The sequence below is a fragment of the Annulohypoxylon truncatum genome, assembly GCF_022578515.1.
Source record: "Annulohypoxylon truncatum strain CBS 140777 unplaced genomic scaffold F4807scaffold_1, whole genome shotgun sequence".
NCBI lineage: Eukaryota > Fungi > Ascomycota > Sordariomycetes > Xylariales > Hypoxylaceae > Annulohypoxylon > Annulohypoxylon truncatum.
Window position 1 is genome coordinate 225,565 of NW_025953787.1, and position 16,466 is coordinate 242,030.

General features: G+C 48.0%; 3 protein-coding genes across 3 annotated transcripts; 2 read left to right on the forward strand and 1 right to left on the reverse strand.

Annotated features, from left to right (window-relative positions):
* The first annotated feature begins 463 nt into the window (after positions 1-463).
* F4807DRAFT_403802 (SecY subunit domain-containing protein) lies at positions 464-2,628 on the forward strand. Its single transcript, XM_047996048.1, has 3 exons — positions 464-699; positions 865-2,209; positions 2,259-2,628. The coding sequence occupies exons 1-3, from the start codon at positions 690-692 to the stop codon at positions 2,332-2,334; spliced, it is 1,431 nt and encodes a 476-aa protein (XP_047859095.1). The 5' UTR covers positions 464-689; the 3' UTR covers positions 2,335-2,628.
* Positions 2,629-2,676: 48 nt separating this feature from the next.
* Positions 2,677-4,417, reverse strand: F4807DRAFT_403804 (ribonuclease T2-like protein). The gene has a single exon (XM_047996049.1). The coding sequence runs from the start codon at positions 4,296-4,298 to the stop codon at positions 3,042-3,044; it is 1,257 nt and encodes a 418-aa protein (XP_047859096.1). The 5' UTR covers positions 4,299-4,417; the 3' UTR covers positions 2,677-3,041.
* A 5,930-nt stretch (positions 4,418-10,347) lies between these two features.
* F4807DRAFT_403807 (P-loop containing nucleoside triphosphate hydrolase protein) lies at positions 10,348-16,228 on the forward strand. The gene is made up of 2 exons (XM_047996050.1): positions 10,348-10,754; positions 10,866-16,228. Exons 1-2 carry the CDS (start codon positions 10,687-10,689, stop codon positions 15,844-15,846), a joined length of 5,049 nt encoding a protein of 1,682 aa, XP_047859097.1. The 5' UTR covers positions 10,348-10,686; the 3' UTR covers positions 15,847-16,228.
* Positions 16,229-16,466: the final 238 nt, after the last annotated feature.

Here is a 16,466-nt window from a genome sequence, read left to right on the forward strand (position 1 = left end):
ATCATGAATTATGATTGCTTCATTTGAGCTAATACAATTTGGTCCATGAAACTTTACTTAATATCATTTTTTACGTATTTAGCTCGGGACTTGAATCGCTTTATGAGTTGCGAATTTTCTTGACGAAGTTGAAACTTTGAAATATTTAGCTACGTTAGCTTACCCTAGGTACCTAACTGCCCTAGGCGCTGTCAAACCACAGCATGACAGGGATCCATGGATGCTTTGTCAGCTACTGCTAAATATTATCTATTCTTTGGGGAAGCTTCCACCTACCTAGTAGGTAAGGGTCCGTCAAGAGACCCACCAGAATCCCTTTTTTTGGCGTATCCCTGTCCCTTAGAGAATGGAAGGCAGCCGGCAGCCGGGCAGCTGCAAAGGATCAATTGATATACACGTATTAGAGGTAGGAGCACGTGACGTCAAAGCTAACCTAGCAGCTTACTCCACCCAATCCACCTACCGCATAATGGACACATAGTTCAATTTGCAATTTGGGGCTCAATAATTTTTTGAAGCCAGATTTGCCCTGCGACCAAATCCTCTCTCTCCTTTTAATTCGAGACAAAACATCGCGACGACCTCTACATCAACAAGAGGGCCCTTCGTCGCTCATTTCTAATCTATTCTTCCCTTCTACCTTCTTCCTTCTCCTTTATTCCTATTATATTCTCTGTCACGTTGTCACGATGAGTAGCTGTAAGTTTATTTACCTGTATTCAATACCTACTTCCTCATCATCCCGCGATCTCTTAAGTCCCAGTCCTAGTCCTAGTCCTGGTCCCTATTGATTGTCCAAGATCGCGACGCGACTATGCGTCAATTGCCATTGAGTCTCAACGTAGCTAATCCTGTTTTCATCAGTGCGGTTTCTCGACCTTGTCAAGCCCTTCGTGGCATTTCTGCCCGAGGTTCAACAGCCGGAGACCAAAGTCCCCTTCAACCAAAAGTTGATGTGGACTGGTCTCACACTTCTGATCTTCTTGGTCATGAGTCAGATGCCACTTTACGGTATCGTGTCCTCTGACACCTCCGACCCTCTATACTGGTTACGAATGATGATGGCGAGTAATCGAGGGACACTGATGGAATTGGGTATTACGCCAATTATCTCTTCGGGGATGGTCTTCCAGCTCCTCGCCGGTACTCACATGATTGATGTCAACCTTGACCTCAAATCCGATCGTGAGCTCTACCAGACTGCTCAAAAGCTCTTCGCCTTCATCCTCTCTGCCGGTACCGCCACTGTCTATGTCTTTACTGGTCTCTACGGTCCCCCCTCCGACCTTGGCGCTGGTATTGTCTTCCTTCTCATTCTGCAACTCGTCGTCGCTGGCATGATCGTCATCCTTCTCGATGAGCTCTTACAGAAGGGGTACGGTCTCGGAAGCGGCATTTCCCTCTTTATCGCTACCAACATTTGCGAGTCCATCATGTGGAAGGCGTTCTCCCCGACCTCGATCAACACTGGCCGTGGTCCCGAGTTCGAAGGCGCCGTCATTGCCCTCTTCCACCTACTGATGACGTGGCCTAACAAGCAGCGTGCTCTTCAGGAGGCTTTCTACCGCCAGAACCTTCCCAACATCATGAACCTTCTGGCCACCCTCGCCGTTTTTGCCGCTGTCATCTACCTCCAGGGCTTCCGCGTCGAAATCCCCGTCAAGTCTTCCCGCCAGCGCGGTGCTCGTGGCTCCTACCCCGTCCGCCTGTTCTATACCTCTAACATGCCCATCATGCTACAATCCGCTCTCTCTTCCAACATCTTCCTCATCAGCCAAATGCTCTACTCTCGTTTCTCCGAGAACCTCCTTGTCCGCATGTTCGGTGTCTGGGAAGCCAGGGAAGGGTCTGCTCAACTCTCTGCCATCTCCGGTCTGGTTTACTACATGTCCCCCCCGCTTAACTTCCGCGACGCTATCCTCGATCCCATCCACACGGCCGTATACATTACCTACATGCTCAGCGCATGTGCCATCTTCTCTAAGACCTGGATCGAAGTCTCTGGCTCCAGCCCTCGCGATGTTGCCAAGCAGCTGAAGGACCAAGGTCTCGTCATGGCTGGTCACCGTGACCAAAGCATGTACAAGGAGCTGAAGCGCATCATTCCCACGGCTGCCGCTTTCGGCGGAGCCTGCATTGGTGCGCTCTCGGTCGCCAGTGATCTCATGGGAGCTCTCGGCTCCGGCACTGGTACTCTTCTTGCCGTCACGTAAGTATCCAGCATGGTGACTCGTAATATTTTGCTAACGCGATTTCAGTATTATCTACGGCTACTTCGAAATCGCCGCGAAGGAAGGCGATCTTGCTGGAATGAAGGGGATGATTATGGGATAAACACCGATGCTTATGATCAGAAGTTCTAATTACCCGCTACGACGGCGCAATGTCAGAAAGTGCAATTATTTCACGCTACGTGTAATACCAAGGAAAAGCAAAAGTTCATGAGGATTTTCACAGGGGCGGCGAAGCTTGGAAAATGCATCAATGGCGGTCTGCGGTCATTCTCGTCGGGAAATCCTTCTTAAAGGGCCCCTAGGACGAAGAGTGTATTAGTTTACATACAATAGTAACCCCGAAAACATCCATAGCATGTACATCATTTTTTTACTAATTCACTTGCTAAACTCATCAGGGATTGTTGACGTGTCTTGTGCGTACTAATTAGTTATCCTACCTGTCCTTACCTAGGTACTTGGCTAGGTGGTTCGAAGCCAATAAGCGTAAATTTGAGCAGAGATTCCTAGGTCTTCATTATACATACTCCTTGGTAGAAGTAGGAGTTAGCGTCGGTATTCTAGTCGGATTCCTTCGTCCCCAATGCTACCTAGATACAACGCTAAAAGTACTGCACTAATGTTCATGTTCTTTTATTAGACATAGTCTTACTGCCTTGACGTTGCTTCAGACAGGAATCTTCAAAAAGGCGAGATACAGTATTTACATAAGATACACATAATATCATACATGTATATAAATCTAGCGCTCTATACATCCGCTTGTGCCTACATGCAAGGTACCTAGGTAGTTTAAGCAGGCAGGTATCAAGCGCTCGCCCACTGTATCTGCAACGTCGTTCCGTGCGAACCTTGCTCGGAGTACACGGTGCCCTGGGTCGAGCCGCTGGGGACGGAATCGGCGTACCAGTCGTTCCCGTCGGCGTTCGCCAGATTGGCTCCGTCGGCCGCGAACACGTTGGCGTCGGAGCTGCTGGTGTCCGCGGCGCAGGTCAGCGAACCGCCCGATACGGTGCAGTACCCCTTGCTGGATTGCAGCGTGAACCCGCTGCCGGAAGACGCTGCGGTGAACGTGGCGCAGGTCCCCGTCGTGTACCACTTGCCGCTGCTGATCAGGCAGCCTTTGGTGGATCCGCCCGTAGCGACGTTCAGGGTGCCCTTTCCGGAGAAGGTCCCCGTTGCGGTGGGCGAAGAACCGCCTGAGGTCGTGGATGTGGGCGAGGATGTGGTGGTGGTGGTGCTGGTGGGGGAGGATCCGCCGCCGCCGCTCTTCGGCAGGTACTTGACGCCGGTGCTGGGGCAGCCGCCGTCGTCGCTGTTGTCCGGGCTCGCGGGCACGAACTGGCCGGTGGCGACGGAGCCGTAGGTGTTGTAGTAGTAGTAGACCTGCTCGATGGCGTCGTCGGTGCAGCCGACGTACACCTTCTCGCCGCCGTGGTTCTTGGACAGCGCGGCCTGGATGTCGGAGAGCGCGTACGTCTTGCTCGAGCTCGGCGTGATGCCGGCGTCGGACAGGAACTTGTAGGTCGGCAGCGTCTTGAACAGGCTCACCGTCGTGTTGAAGAAGTAGTGCACCTCCTCCGTCGGCTGGTAGCTCGCGAAGCAGCTCGGCTCCAGCGTCGAGATGCAGGTGCCGTGCTTGCCCCACTCGTGCTCCCAGAACGTCTCGCCCGTGCCGTCGTTCGGCAGCCAGTACGTCTCCATGTAGGTCAGGAGGTCGTCGTCGCCGAACGCCTTGAGGATGTCCGTGATGTTGGTGTAGGCGCGCTTGCTGTCGCACGTAGCGTCGTACGTGCCGTCGCAGTGGTCGGGCCAGAGGCCGTGGATCGTCCACGAGTCGTCCGGCCCGACCGCCGGGTCCGTGTCCCAGAACTGCGTCTGCAGGAGCGAGCCGCCCGGGTAATTGAAGCAGCACAAGTCGGCGACCGCGGTCGTGTTATGGCACGACAGCTCCGTCGTGCTCGCACATGTCTTGGGGTCGCCGCCGAGGACGGGCTGGGCCAGACCCAAAAGCAGCACGGCCAGCGAGCCGGCGGTTAAAGAGCGAATACTACTAGATGCCATAGTGTCGGAACCTGTGGTACCACCTCCATTTCTGATTCCGGGGACGGACGGACGTCCTTTTAAAGATTTTCGCGGCTTCCTTGGAAAAGGCTTGTTTGGGTTGTCAAGTTTGTTTAGGTCAGGGGGAGAGAGGGCCTCGTTATCATGTGAGCGAGGGTGTTGCGCCGCGATCTTTCCCCACTGATGAGCGATCAGCGCTACGTTGCAAGGGCTACGGGCCAGGCCACCTTCTCGTTCGGGCGAATACCGAGTGCTGCTCGCACTAGCCGTCGTCGAATCATGCGCTAGATCCGTCCATCCTCCTTTCCGCTCTCAAACACCTCAATTAGCTTCCTCGTTCAATCAGCAGCCTAATAGGGCGCTCCGTTAAAATTGCTGCATGTGGCAGTTAAATAGGCCTCAATGCCGGACGATTACCAGCTTACTTGCCAGACCGGGAAGGCTATTGGGTAGTCATTGCATTGGGTTAATCCAATACGTCACCGAGACAGCTTTTATTGATGAGTCGTAGGTGTAAGTAGGTATGTATGTGTGAGACTGGTTTTATTTCCGGGTTGAATTATTCCAGTTTTCGGTGTCCTTTGCACCACGTGGGCGACATCATTCGGTTACAAAATCTCATATCCCCCAAGTTTCATGTGCGTATACATTTGGCCACTAGCATCCAGCCATGTTAAGAATCTTCATCCCTTCGAGATTATTCGGAGTTCCCATCATCGCCAACGTCGAGACCAAAATAAATCAAACACTCTAGTTCTTCTATGCCGGGACCTTCACGCAAGTAGGACATCGTTTATGTCCATATACTCTTCCGCCGCAGTAAGGACAGCTCAAGCAGGTCTCGGGAATTGGTGTTTGGAAAGGTGGATCGTCGAAGCGACGCAAATACTCGCACCAGCAGCTATTGAGACTGTTAGATCAGCTTATAAGGAAATAGGGGGTTGAGCAGAAAAAAGGGGAGTAAGGAGGCGGAGCTTGGTACTAACCAATACCAAACGAAGCTTGATGCGTGTCGCTTCACTCCGGAGTCGGTACCTGTGTTTTGGTAAGTATCTTCAGATTAATTTGTTTGACTCAGGCGGTGTTAATTACGGGTAACTCTGGCCCTTGAACGACTCGGCATTGTGAATCAAGTGGTACGGAGAGGTAGGTCGTCTATGGTTGTGTGTAGATAATCGACGTAGAAGTATTTGGAGAATTTCGTAAACCTCTATCGAAATAGCTCGCGATCGGATCGTGAATGTTTTTGGTTCTGCTTGATTTAAAACAACTAGGTCTGTTGGAGAATATAAGTTTCGTCAAGATTGCTTTTGGGAAAATTATATTTTTCGTACATGTAGTCAGGTAGACGGTTGTTCAAGTTATGGTTTTATGCTGTTGCTGTATTCATTGTGGTTGTCATGGCGAACCATCAATCTCATTTTGGTGCATAAATCCCTAGTATTAAACGAACTTAGCCGTCGTACCTCATTATGGTATTAACAAAAGAGCACTTTACCTTTTTGTAGGTATTGTCTTCATATTCATTCTTTATATAATTAATTTTGGACGCTCTATTCCTAGAATCATTGGTCGCGGAAATGAGAAACTCAAAGCGACAACGATCCTCGTGATGGTCCCACATTCTCCCTGTGCACAGGTACCTAGAGACTAAGTTTTATAGGTACCTCTCTAGGTAATTATCACCTTTTCAAATCATGGCACAATACAATGCTTGGATACATACCGGACTTTTTTCATGATTAATTTATAAATTTTTATAAGGAGCAGTACCTAAGCGTGTAAGTACTATGCTGCGGTCTATCTTATGGATTGGATATTGTGATTCCCAATACCAGCACCCTCCTATAGCGGCGACCTAATTATTCACTTGAACTTTATCTTTCTCACTTTCTTCATAGGGTTCTAGCCATTATCATTTCCAGATAAACATTTTCTAGCAGTAATTGGGATAGGTCTCTAGCAGCTACGCACAACTGGTATGAAGTAACACCAGTATGATTCCTAGCTTTGATTTAATGAAGATTCTCAGATATAGAGAAATCCACGACATATTTGGCATTTGTTCTTCCGAGAGTGGCCTATTCTCTGGGATATGTCGGTAATCTGTATATTTCACGGCTTCCAGAAGGGATGGCCTGTCATTGGCAAGTCGACGTTCAGAAAGTTGCCTAAGCAAACTCACTAGTAGGTCTGAGATCTTCTTCTCTGATTGTCGTCGAAATTTGCAACAAATATATACAATACAAACCCCCATGATCATCCCAAGACATAGTTGAAAGATGATCAACTACGATAGAAATAAGAATCGTTTTACCAGCCCTAAGGATTCCTGGGGAGGAAAGCGTCCGTTTCTTACCTAGATAGTTTGGTAAAAGATTGATATTCCGTGGAGTTGAGAAACCATTTTCCAGTACCCTTCCGCCTCCAACTAATGAAGTCAGCTTATTGGGAAGTATAGTCAAACGGTGTAAGCTAGTTAAGAACTGCTTGGGTTTCATGGTGGTCTCGCTTTTTCACCAACTTGACCACATTATTTCTGACGGTCTGCTGGTTGATCGGGTTTGAAGAATAATTTAGAGGCATTTATGTCTAGTTGGAAGTTTGATTAGTGGTTATCGTGGAATCACTAGGGTCACATGCTCGGCCGGGATAGCTATAAAGTGGCTTGGAGCCCGTGCAAATTCTTTTCAAACTTTGTCAAGGGGCTTTATTACTGTGATAGAATCGTCGTTTCCAAGTCAGAAACTCATTCTGACATCCGTTTCCTTGTCTAGAAGTAGACGATGACAGGGAATAAAGAGACTGTCACGGATAATGAAACACTCATATTAGATTCTGGTAGCTTCTCCCCTAGTCTACTTACAGTCGTATTCATATTATTACCTACCTAGTTACAATACAATCGAATGTATCCATATGCTCTCAAGGGATCAAATCTGCCTATAGAGAAAGCCTCATATAAGTCATCATTAGAATTTGTGCTGGGATTTCGTGTGCAATAGGGCCGTATGAGGAGTTGACATGATAGACATGCGGAGTGAAGCCAATCATATCGCCCTTTGGGTTGTCTAGACTCTGCTCCGGTCTAGGGGTGTTATAGATAAAGACATTATTGGAAGGACTTGTGACTAGAATATGATAGAGTCTTAGAGGGGAAATTGTATAGTACCTACATAGTATATTATATTTATAGCTCAAGGCTCCGGTTGATAGGTATGGACCTAGTTAAGTTCTTTAATATTTAAACGCAACAGAGTCTAGACTTAAGGTTTCCTTGACACTTTCTAAGTTACCGTAACTGCTATGTTGACAATGAAAAATAGTCTATTAAGCAGTAAAGTATTCCCCCAAAAATGGGTTCTAATATGATATAAGATTAGGTAAGTCAGGGTGAAACTTGTCTAAATACCGAAGTAACTTGAGGTAGTGGAATAGGATAGGACAGCGGACGATAGTGCAGAAGGATACATATAAACGGTAAAGGGATATGAAATGATGTGGTACGATGCGGATTGACCTACTGTATGGGGGAAACAGCGACGTTGTTCCTCAAGCTTAGATCGCAGTATAGGCAGGCTGTGTCCTTCGTCTACACTGTTTCTATGACCGGCCATCGTCATGTGTCCCCCACCGGGCTGAATTCCGACCCGGCTAGACCTTCTGCAGCTAATTCTCTATACTAGTTAGACCTCCGACACGACGCGTTTGGATTATACTCTATATGCCTTGCCCTGCGTTTCTCTTGTGTTCTCTGCCTGGTCAATAACTGTAAAGATACAATACATCCAATTAGGATACATTCATCCATTGCTAAGAACTCCAACTTAACAGGTAGTTATATTTCTGGGCATGAGGGGGATTGAAACATTTTAGAGCCTCGATCTACGGCTGTAAAGAACCTCTGTGTGACTATCGAGCACAAACATCCAAATGGTACTGGCCACAAATCATCGAAGGAACACAAACACCATTATGACGAGAATTTTGATGTCATTTTCTGTCTATCGATCCGTACCCGGCTCTTGATATGAACCCAGGTGTATCTGGGCAAGTAAGCAGTCTGCCTATCTGGCTTTATAGTAGTCTTCTGGTTTCGTTTTCGTAACAAATTCGTGATTACGCAGTGATTCTTATTTTATGCAAAGAGTTTCCGTTCGAGTAACCGAACATAGTGACGGTGTCCGATAGAAAGACACCGGCCGAAGACTGAGTGCGCCACGGAGAGAGAATTAGAGGTAGAAGCCTATTCTCCAATTTCCGAAATCCGGCTAGATATGCAGGGTGGTCGTGCATTACATATATATGACTTTCGAGCAAGACTTTAGACTTGCACTGTGGAAGATTAATAAGGGTAGAGACGTAAGGGCCACTGAAGTCGCATCCAATATAGCGAATCAGACTGAATGAATTTCCAACCATGAGGCGAGACCCTCTTGGAGACCCTCTTGTATCGTCTGTATAACCTGGGATTATACATTGCTGTGTAGGAAGGTTCAGAGGCTATCTCCAGCCTCCATGGATACGGGTTGACTATACGACCAATCAGAAGAGTCGATTAGCTCTTAGTGTCATGCAATGCAACTGTCGGGAAAACTGGTGTTCACCCCGCATAAGCACCATCGCGGGACCGGAACCGGTGAGTTGAGTGGCCCCCTCCTACTGCATGTCCAACACCAAGGAACACCAAGGGAATTTAGTTAGAGATTTCGTCCAGGAACTTCTTGGGCGGATAGCTTATCTGTTCCTTCGGTCCTTTCTTATCTGAGCCGTCTGAGTCACAACTGTAATCCCTAGTAGCACCCTAAGCGAGCTCGTTATCCTGATAAAGTATACGGAAATATATAGTTTCTGTAAGATTACTTACCTATGGCGTTAGTAGATAAGATGTTGATCACGATAATCTTGGAAATTTTCATTCCGATTATTATGACTTAAAAAGCTGCAAAGCCACTGATCATGCTGACAAATGAATGCGAGTCGGTCTGATGTTCTATACCAGGCAAAAATAAGCCACGCCGTATTTAGCTCTTACTCGGTGGATGCATAGCTCCATTGATGAATACGGGATAAGAAAAGGCATTCATTAAAATTGCATGTATACAGGTCACAAATCATCTGGCTCCCCACATTCATATGTAAGACGCATGTTTGATGTTACACGTATGCGATAATTGGTATGCGCGTCCAATCGGGGCCCAATTGCAAAGAATGATATCACCGGGACAGGGAAACATTCGAGATCAGGTGGTACATGAAATATTCAAGTGGCACGCCAATCTAAATATGACATGTGCTTACAGGCTTATAGGCGTGTTCGAGAACATATGTACGTAATTCATAAACCTTTTACGTTACAATTCGGAGTATTTAATCATTGGGGGTTCTTGACTTTAGAATCTTACAAGACGATAAAAAATGTTATCCATCTTCTCTTTCGTAGTATCATAAAAGAAGACAACGGAATCACGATATAAATAACCTTCAGAGACTATTGCTTTACACAAGAACCGTGTAACATACTATATGCGGTATCTGCATTCGGAACCTGAACCTGAACGTGCTTAAGGTGGCATAGTGGGGCAAGTTCGCGTGCTAGTCAAACTAAGAAAATACCAAGGTTGGCTAGTTGGGTCCGCTATCAGGAACCGAGCAACTCGTGGCTGGAAGTTACCGAATATTTCATCTGCGTTGCCATAGCCACTGGAAGCGGTCTGAAACTGCCCCAGATGTAGGTAGGCAGTAGAATTCAGAAAGAGCCAAGCCGTCACTGCATCTCCTAAGCTCACCGTCAATGCCGGGAATGCTGTACACCGCGCCAGGAAAGAATCACCTGCGACGCCTCTGCCCCCCACCACGATACTTGGAAGGTACCTCTGACGCGTGCTGTTCGAGTTAATCAGTGATAGTGGAGGTTGCGCCTGAGTATTAGTGTGGCAGTTGTGGGAACGTACTAGCCTCCTACGCAGTAGACGACAAGTGCCCCACTGTGGGAAGCTACATTAGGTAGGTAACTTACCTGTCGTAGCGCTATGTCGCTACGATGTCCCTACATAATTCTTCCCTCCATCATCTCTGCCACTTTTTATGCTATCTCTCTCTCGCTCCACCCCCCAGAGATTCTCGACTCTGCACTTAGCTAGTAGCTATCTTCTTCACCTACTTCTATTCTTTTCTCTTCTTTTCATGCCAGATCTAATCCTAGGTTTGCCAGTCTTTACCTTCTACCAAAAAGTCTCAGGTCGCTACGACGAGTAGTACCGAGCGTCATATTCCATCTTCGACTAATCGACGACAGATATTGGCCTAAGATCTCTCAGTCTGGTGGTATCATCCAAACGATTACCTACCACTCTCGCGAGTGGGGCCGGGGAGAAGAAGAAGAAACATGAGCTTTGCCTCGTGTTCATGGCCAATATGGCGGACTGATGACTTCACGACTTGTTTTCAATCCGAGTAAGTACATACCTTTTTTGTCCTTTTGCGTTTTTTCTGTGTTCCCATTCCCCTTCCCCTTCCCGTGTCTTAGTGCGATCAATGCGTGTCTCGCCTACTAACGGCTTATAGCTATCTGCAGATCCTTTTCCCGCTTGTTCTAATATCTCTATCTCTCCTTCATCTCCTCCTTCAGACTATCTACCGGAATGTTAGGTTAAAACGCGCCGACGGCTACGACCAAATACCTGATCATAGAGATCACACGGAAGTACCGCCAGAGGAGGATGATTGTATAAGCACCGACGATGATGAAGGGTTATCTATCAATCCGAACGGCGGTGGCCGCCTTGCCCTTATCAAGACTACCTCCAAGGGTTCCATTGTCCAGGCCGACACCCCGCCTGCTCAGGATCTATTAGTTATCGTCGAGGAGGTTGCAATATGCGGATTAATAGCTGCCAATATTGTCGCCCTCGTCACTAAAACCTACAATGGACATGGGCAGCTTGCAGCTATCGTCGGCTTAGTTTCTTGGGTCTACGTTCTTATTCTCGCAACACTACGACTGTTTCTGGGGAACACTAAATGGCGAATCCCTCGACTTTGGAACCACACCGCTTCCATATATGGCTTCCAATGGCTTTTTACACTTATCGTCTTTCGCTCCGTCCTCATCCATGCCAGCTCCAGACTTGCGCAAATCCTGATTATTGTCGAGTTTTGTCTAACGACGCTCCTGTTTGGGATAGCTCTAAACACTAGGAAGGGCAATAAGACTGTTGTTATGGAATGGGAAGGGAAGATTGAGCCGTCGCGTGAACCTTTAGCTTCGGTTCTCTCTCTGTTGACTTTCGCCTGGATCGACCCTATGCTCTGGCAAGGCTACAAAGAACCTCTTGAGATTAAGCATGTGTGGAATCTCCTGCCGCGCGATAAGAGCGCCACGGTACTTGCCAACTACCGCCAGGTCAAGAAAACAACGTCTCTCGCCTTGCATTTGACCAAATATTTCAAGGGCATGCTTATTATCCAGTGTGTCTGGGCTACTATGGGCGGTCTTCTCACATTTGCTCCGACGCTTCTTCTCAAGGCCATCCTCGAATATGTAGAGATGCCGGCTAGCGCCCCGAGGAATGTGTTATGGCTCTATGTTATCCTGCTTCCCCTTGCTGATCTCGTTCGTTCTATTGCTGATGGTCAGGCCTTATGGATTGGTCGAAAGATATGCATTCAGATTCGTTCCATTATTATTGGCGAAATCTATGCTAAAGCTTTACGACGTAAGGCGGCAAGTGGTAAGGATACCGTTCTCGGGAACACAGACGCAACAAAAGAGACCAAGTTAGAGAAATTGAAGAGATTCTTCAGACTGAAGAAGAAGACGGACAAGAAAGCTGGCGCCCAGAATGGCGATGTCGTGAAGGAGGATGCCCCCAAAGGCGCAGACGAGCAAGCGAACCTGGGGACGATCATCAACCTCATGTCAGTCGATAGCTTCAAGATTTCCGAGTGCACTTCGTACTTGCATTTTCTGCTAGCGGCCGCTCCCTCGCAGCTGTTAGTATCTATTGCTCTGCTCTACCAGGTGATGGGTCTCAGTGCCATCCCTGGTCTTGTCATTATGGTTTTCCTCTTGCCGGTCAATATCCTATTGGCCAAAGGATTCAATTACACCCAGCGCAAGATCATGGCTGCGACAGACAAGCGGATACACACGACGAACGAGATTCTTCAGAACATTCGGATTATCAAGTACTTCGCCTGGGAAAACCGGTTTAGTGGTATTGTTGACGAGAAGAGGCGCAACGAGTTGAGGGCGCTGCGAAACCGTTATATGATATGGGCACTCGCTGTTGCTATTTGGAACACGGTACCAGTCTTGATTACGTTTTTCTCCTTCTTGGTATACACCAAGGTAGAGCATAAGCCCTTGTACCCATCTGTCGCATTCACCGCCATTTCCCTCTTCATGCTCCTAAGAGTACCTCTGGACCAGCTTGGAGACATGATCGCTCATATCCAAGAGGCGAAGGTTTCAGTTGATCGTGTTGAAGAATTCCTGAACGAGGATGAAACCGAGAAGTATGAACAGCTAGGTCCTGATAACGTGGACGAAAATGGCAAAAAGGTCATTGGTTTCAAGGATGCAACATTCATTTGGGGCGGCAAAGATGCAATTGCAGCAGATGGGTCAATGGCATTCCGTCTCCTTGATTTGAATGTCGAATTCAAGATTGGCAAACTCAACATTATCGCTGGTCCCACAGGATCCGGAAAGACCTCGATGCTTATGGCTCTGCTTGGTGAAATGACCATGACTCAGGGCAAAGTTTACCTTCCTGGCGGCCGTAGTCGTGAGGATGTCCGACCGGATCCCGCAACTGGTCTTACCGAAACTTGTGCCTACGTTGCTCAATCCGCATGGTTGGTCAACGCAAACATTAGGGACAACATCTTATTTTCCGCAACATACGACGAAAAGAGGTATAAAGATGTCCTTGTGGCCTGTGCATTGGAGCGAGATCTCGAAATTCTGGATAATGGCGATGAGACACTAGTAGGAGAAAATGGCATCACCCTATCTGGTGGACAAAAGCAGCGTATATCCCTAGCGCGGGCCGTATACTCAAATTCCCGCCACGTCTTGCTGGACGATTGCCTGAGCGCCGTTGACTCACATACCGCCAAATGGATTTTCACCAAGTGTATCAAAGGCGAGTTGATGAAGAACCGAACTTGCATTCTGATTACACACAACACAACCCTTTGCGCGCCTTTATCGGAGTACGTTGTCTTACTCGATAATGGAAGAGTTGATGCGCAAGGAACAGCAGAAGACATCATCGCCTCTGGTAAACTTGGCGAAGAGATCCGAACTAAATCCCGACCAGGCTCATCTGATGTTTCACGCGTTCCTTCACGAGTGCCATCAAGTGTTGGCGACGAGAGTGATCAAACTCTTATTGACCACAACACGAACGGCACCAATGGCACGACGACCGCGAATTCTACTAACAAGCAAGAGAAGCCTTTACGGAATACCCCGCAAGAACTGAAAGCCACGGGCGCTGTCAAGTGGCCGGTCATCAGCCTTTACCTTCGAGCTATGGGCACCTGGTGGTTTTGGGTCATTGCTTTTATCGTTTTCGGTGGTCAACAACTCAGCAGTGTCGCGTCGAACCTGTGGATCAAGGAATGGGCCAACCAGTATACTTCGGGCCTCGAGAGCATGTCTGCATCTGGGACATACTCTAGCATAGCTTCGCGGCTTTCTTACAGTTCTTGGCTATCACCAGCTCAATTTGCGTCGGTCACGAGCTCTGTCAAAAGCATGTCCTTCATCAAACCCGCGGACTATTCAGCTACTGATGTACCGGAAGTCAACGTGGACTATTATCTCACCGTTCTCGCGTTGATAGGAATCGCGGGTGCGGGGCTGGCCTTAACTCGCGATCTCTGGCTGTTCTTTGGATCTCTCACAGCATCTTGGAAACTTCACAACAGGCTCATGTCTGCTGTGGCTCGGGCAAAATTCAAGTTCTTCGATGTTACCCCACTCGGACAGCTAATGAATCGGTTCAGCAAAGACCTCGAGGCCATCGACCAGGAGGTTGCCCCTGTTGCCATTGGTGTTATGAGTTGTGCTATGGGCATACTAATCACCGTGGTACTTATCGCGGCCATAACCCCTGGATTCCTTGTTGCTGGCGTTTTCATCACGGGCTTATACATTCTGGTCGGCATGTTTTACCTCCGAGCGTCCAGAGATCTCAAGCGGCTCGAGTCAGTGAACCGAAGTCCCCTGTTCCAGCAGTTTGGCGAGACACTCTCTGGAGTCACCACTATTCGTGCCTATGGCGATGAGCGACGGTTTATCCGGGAGAACCTGACCAGGATCAACACACAGGCTCGTCCGTTCATCTATCTCTGGGCTGCTAACAGGTGGCTCGCGTTTCGAACGGACCTTCTAGGTGATTTTGTGGCGTTCTTCGCCGGCGTTTTCGTCATTCTAAGCCTAGGAAAGATCGATGCCGGCTCTGCAGGTGTATCCTTGAGCTACGCCATCGGGTTTTCTGAGAATATTCTATGGCTTGTACGACTATACGCGATGAATGAGCAGAATATGAATTCTGTCGAACGTGTTAAAGAGTACCTTGACGTGGAACAGGAAGCTGCCCCGATCAACGAGAAGAACCGTCCTGCTCAGGATTGGCCTGCTCATGGAGCTGTGGAATTCGTTAATTATTCTACGAGGTACCGCAAAGAACTGGACCCTGTTTTAAAGAATGTTACCTTCAAGATCGAACCTCGCGAAAAGGTTGGCATCGTGGGACGAACTGGTGCCGGAAAGAGTTCTCTCACGCTAGCAATCTTCCGTGCACTAGAAGCGGAAACTGGAAAAATCATGATCGACGACATTGATATTGCTACGATTGGCCTACAAGATCTCCGAGAAGCTATTACTATCGTGCCCCAGGATCCTACCCTTTTCACCGGAACCATCCGAACAAACCTTGATCCTTTTGACCTTTATACTGACGAGGAAGTTTTCTCTGCTCTTAAGAAAGTCCGGCTTATTGGCCCGAACGAAATACTTCCGTCAACTACTCAGTCCCTTCTGTCTTCGGCGGAGAACAGTGAAGTTCAGGATTCCCAAGAACCAACCAGCCCCTCTTCACCTACTACAACGAACAAAAACATTTTCCTTGACCTATCCTCTCCGGTTGCAGAGTCGGGCTCGAATCTTTCGCAAGGTCAGAGGCAACTTCTCTGTCTAGCTCGTGCTATGCTCAAGAACCCCAACGTTCTGGTGATGGACGAGGCTACGGCATCGATCGACTATGCTACGGACTCAAAAATTCAAGAGACGATCCGTGATCTGAAGAGCACGATCATCACGATCGCGCATCGACTCGCCACTATCGTTGATTATGACAAGGTATTGGTACTGGACCACGGTGCGGTTGTTGAATACGGCCATCCACATGAACTTCTACAGAATGAGAATGGAAATTTCAGAAGCATGTGTGAGATGAGCGGGGATATGGAAGTTCTAACCAAGGCAGCTAAGAAGGCGTGGGATGACAAGAAACTCGTGGATGACGAGTAGGGAATCATCCGCGTACATTGACGAACTCGAGATAAACGAATGGGCGGAGGGGAATGGATGTATGTATGAAGTGAGAAATGCCTTGATGACTAGGATACACCGTTCATACGGTGAAGTGCGTACCTCTTCCTATGACACTCCGGGCGTGGTTGGCGTTGGCAGTAACCAAACTGTTCCGGGGCGATTTGCCCTCTGAGATGCAACTGTATATATGGATTAGAGGCGCCAAATATGTAATGAAATCATTATTGTCATGAGGTGTCATGTTTCACGTGATGTATGTATTGTATAACGTCTGATGTGGCATTCGATATGATATCCTTGGAATGCAAACATGTCTGGTGGTTGATGATATGTGCCTGGTATGATGATGAACCAAAAGAGCTAGAATCCCTATAACCTATATCCAGGTACATTGATGAATTCAGCCACGCAGCCACATCTAGCTTGCGGATAGGTATCTAGATACATACATAGGTGTTCGGATAGCTGCGCACTAAGTGGGCCCCTGTATTCCTGCAGGGGACGTCTGACGCGACAACACGTCATTGGCCCAAATTAAAACCAGGGACCCATCGTGTCAATTGATTTGACCACATTGCACACAACGTTTTTTCCGC

Coding starts and splice junctions, on each gene's coding strand:
- F4807DRAFT_403802 (XM_047996048.1), top strand. Junction 2,210..2,258: donor GGTACTCTTCTTGCCGTCAC/GTAAGTATCCAG, acceptor ACGCGATTTCAG/TATTATCTACGGCTACTTCG.
- F4807DRAFT_403804 (XM_047996049.1), bottom strand. CDS start 4,298: ATGGCATCTAGTAGTATTCGCTCTTTAACCGCCGGCTCGCTGGCCGTG.
- F4807DRAFT_403807 (XM_047996050.1), top strand. CDS start 10,687: ATGAGCTTTGCCTCGTGTTCATGGCCAATATGGCGGACTGATGACTTC. Junction 10,755..10,865: donor ACGACTTGTTTTCAATCCGA/GTAAGTACATAC, acceptor AACGGCTTATAG/CTATCTGCAGATCCTTTTCC.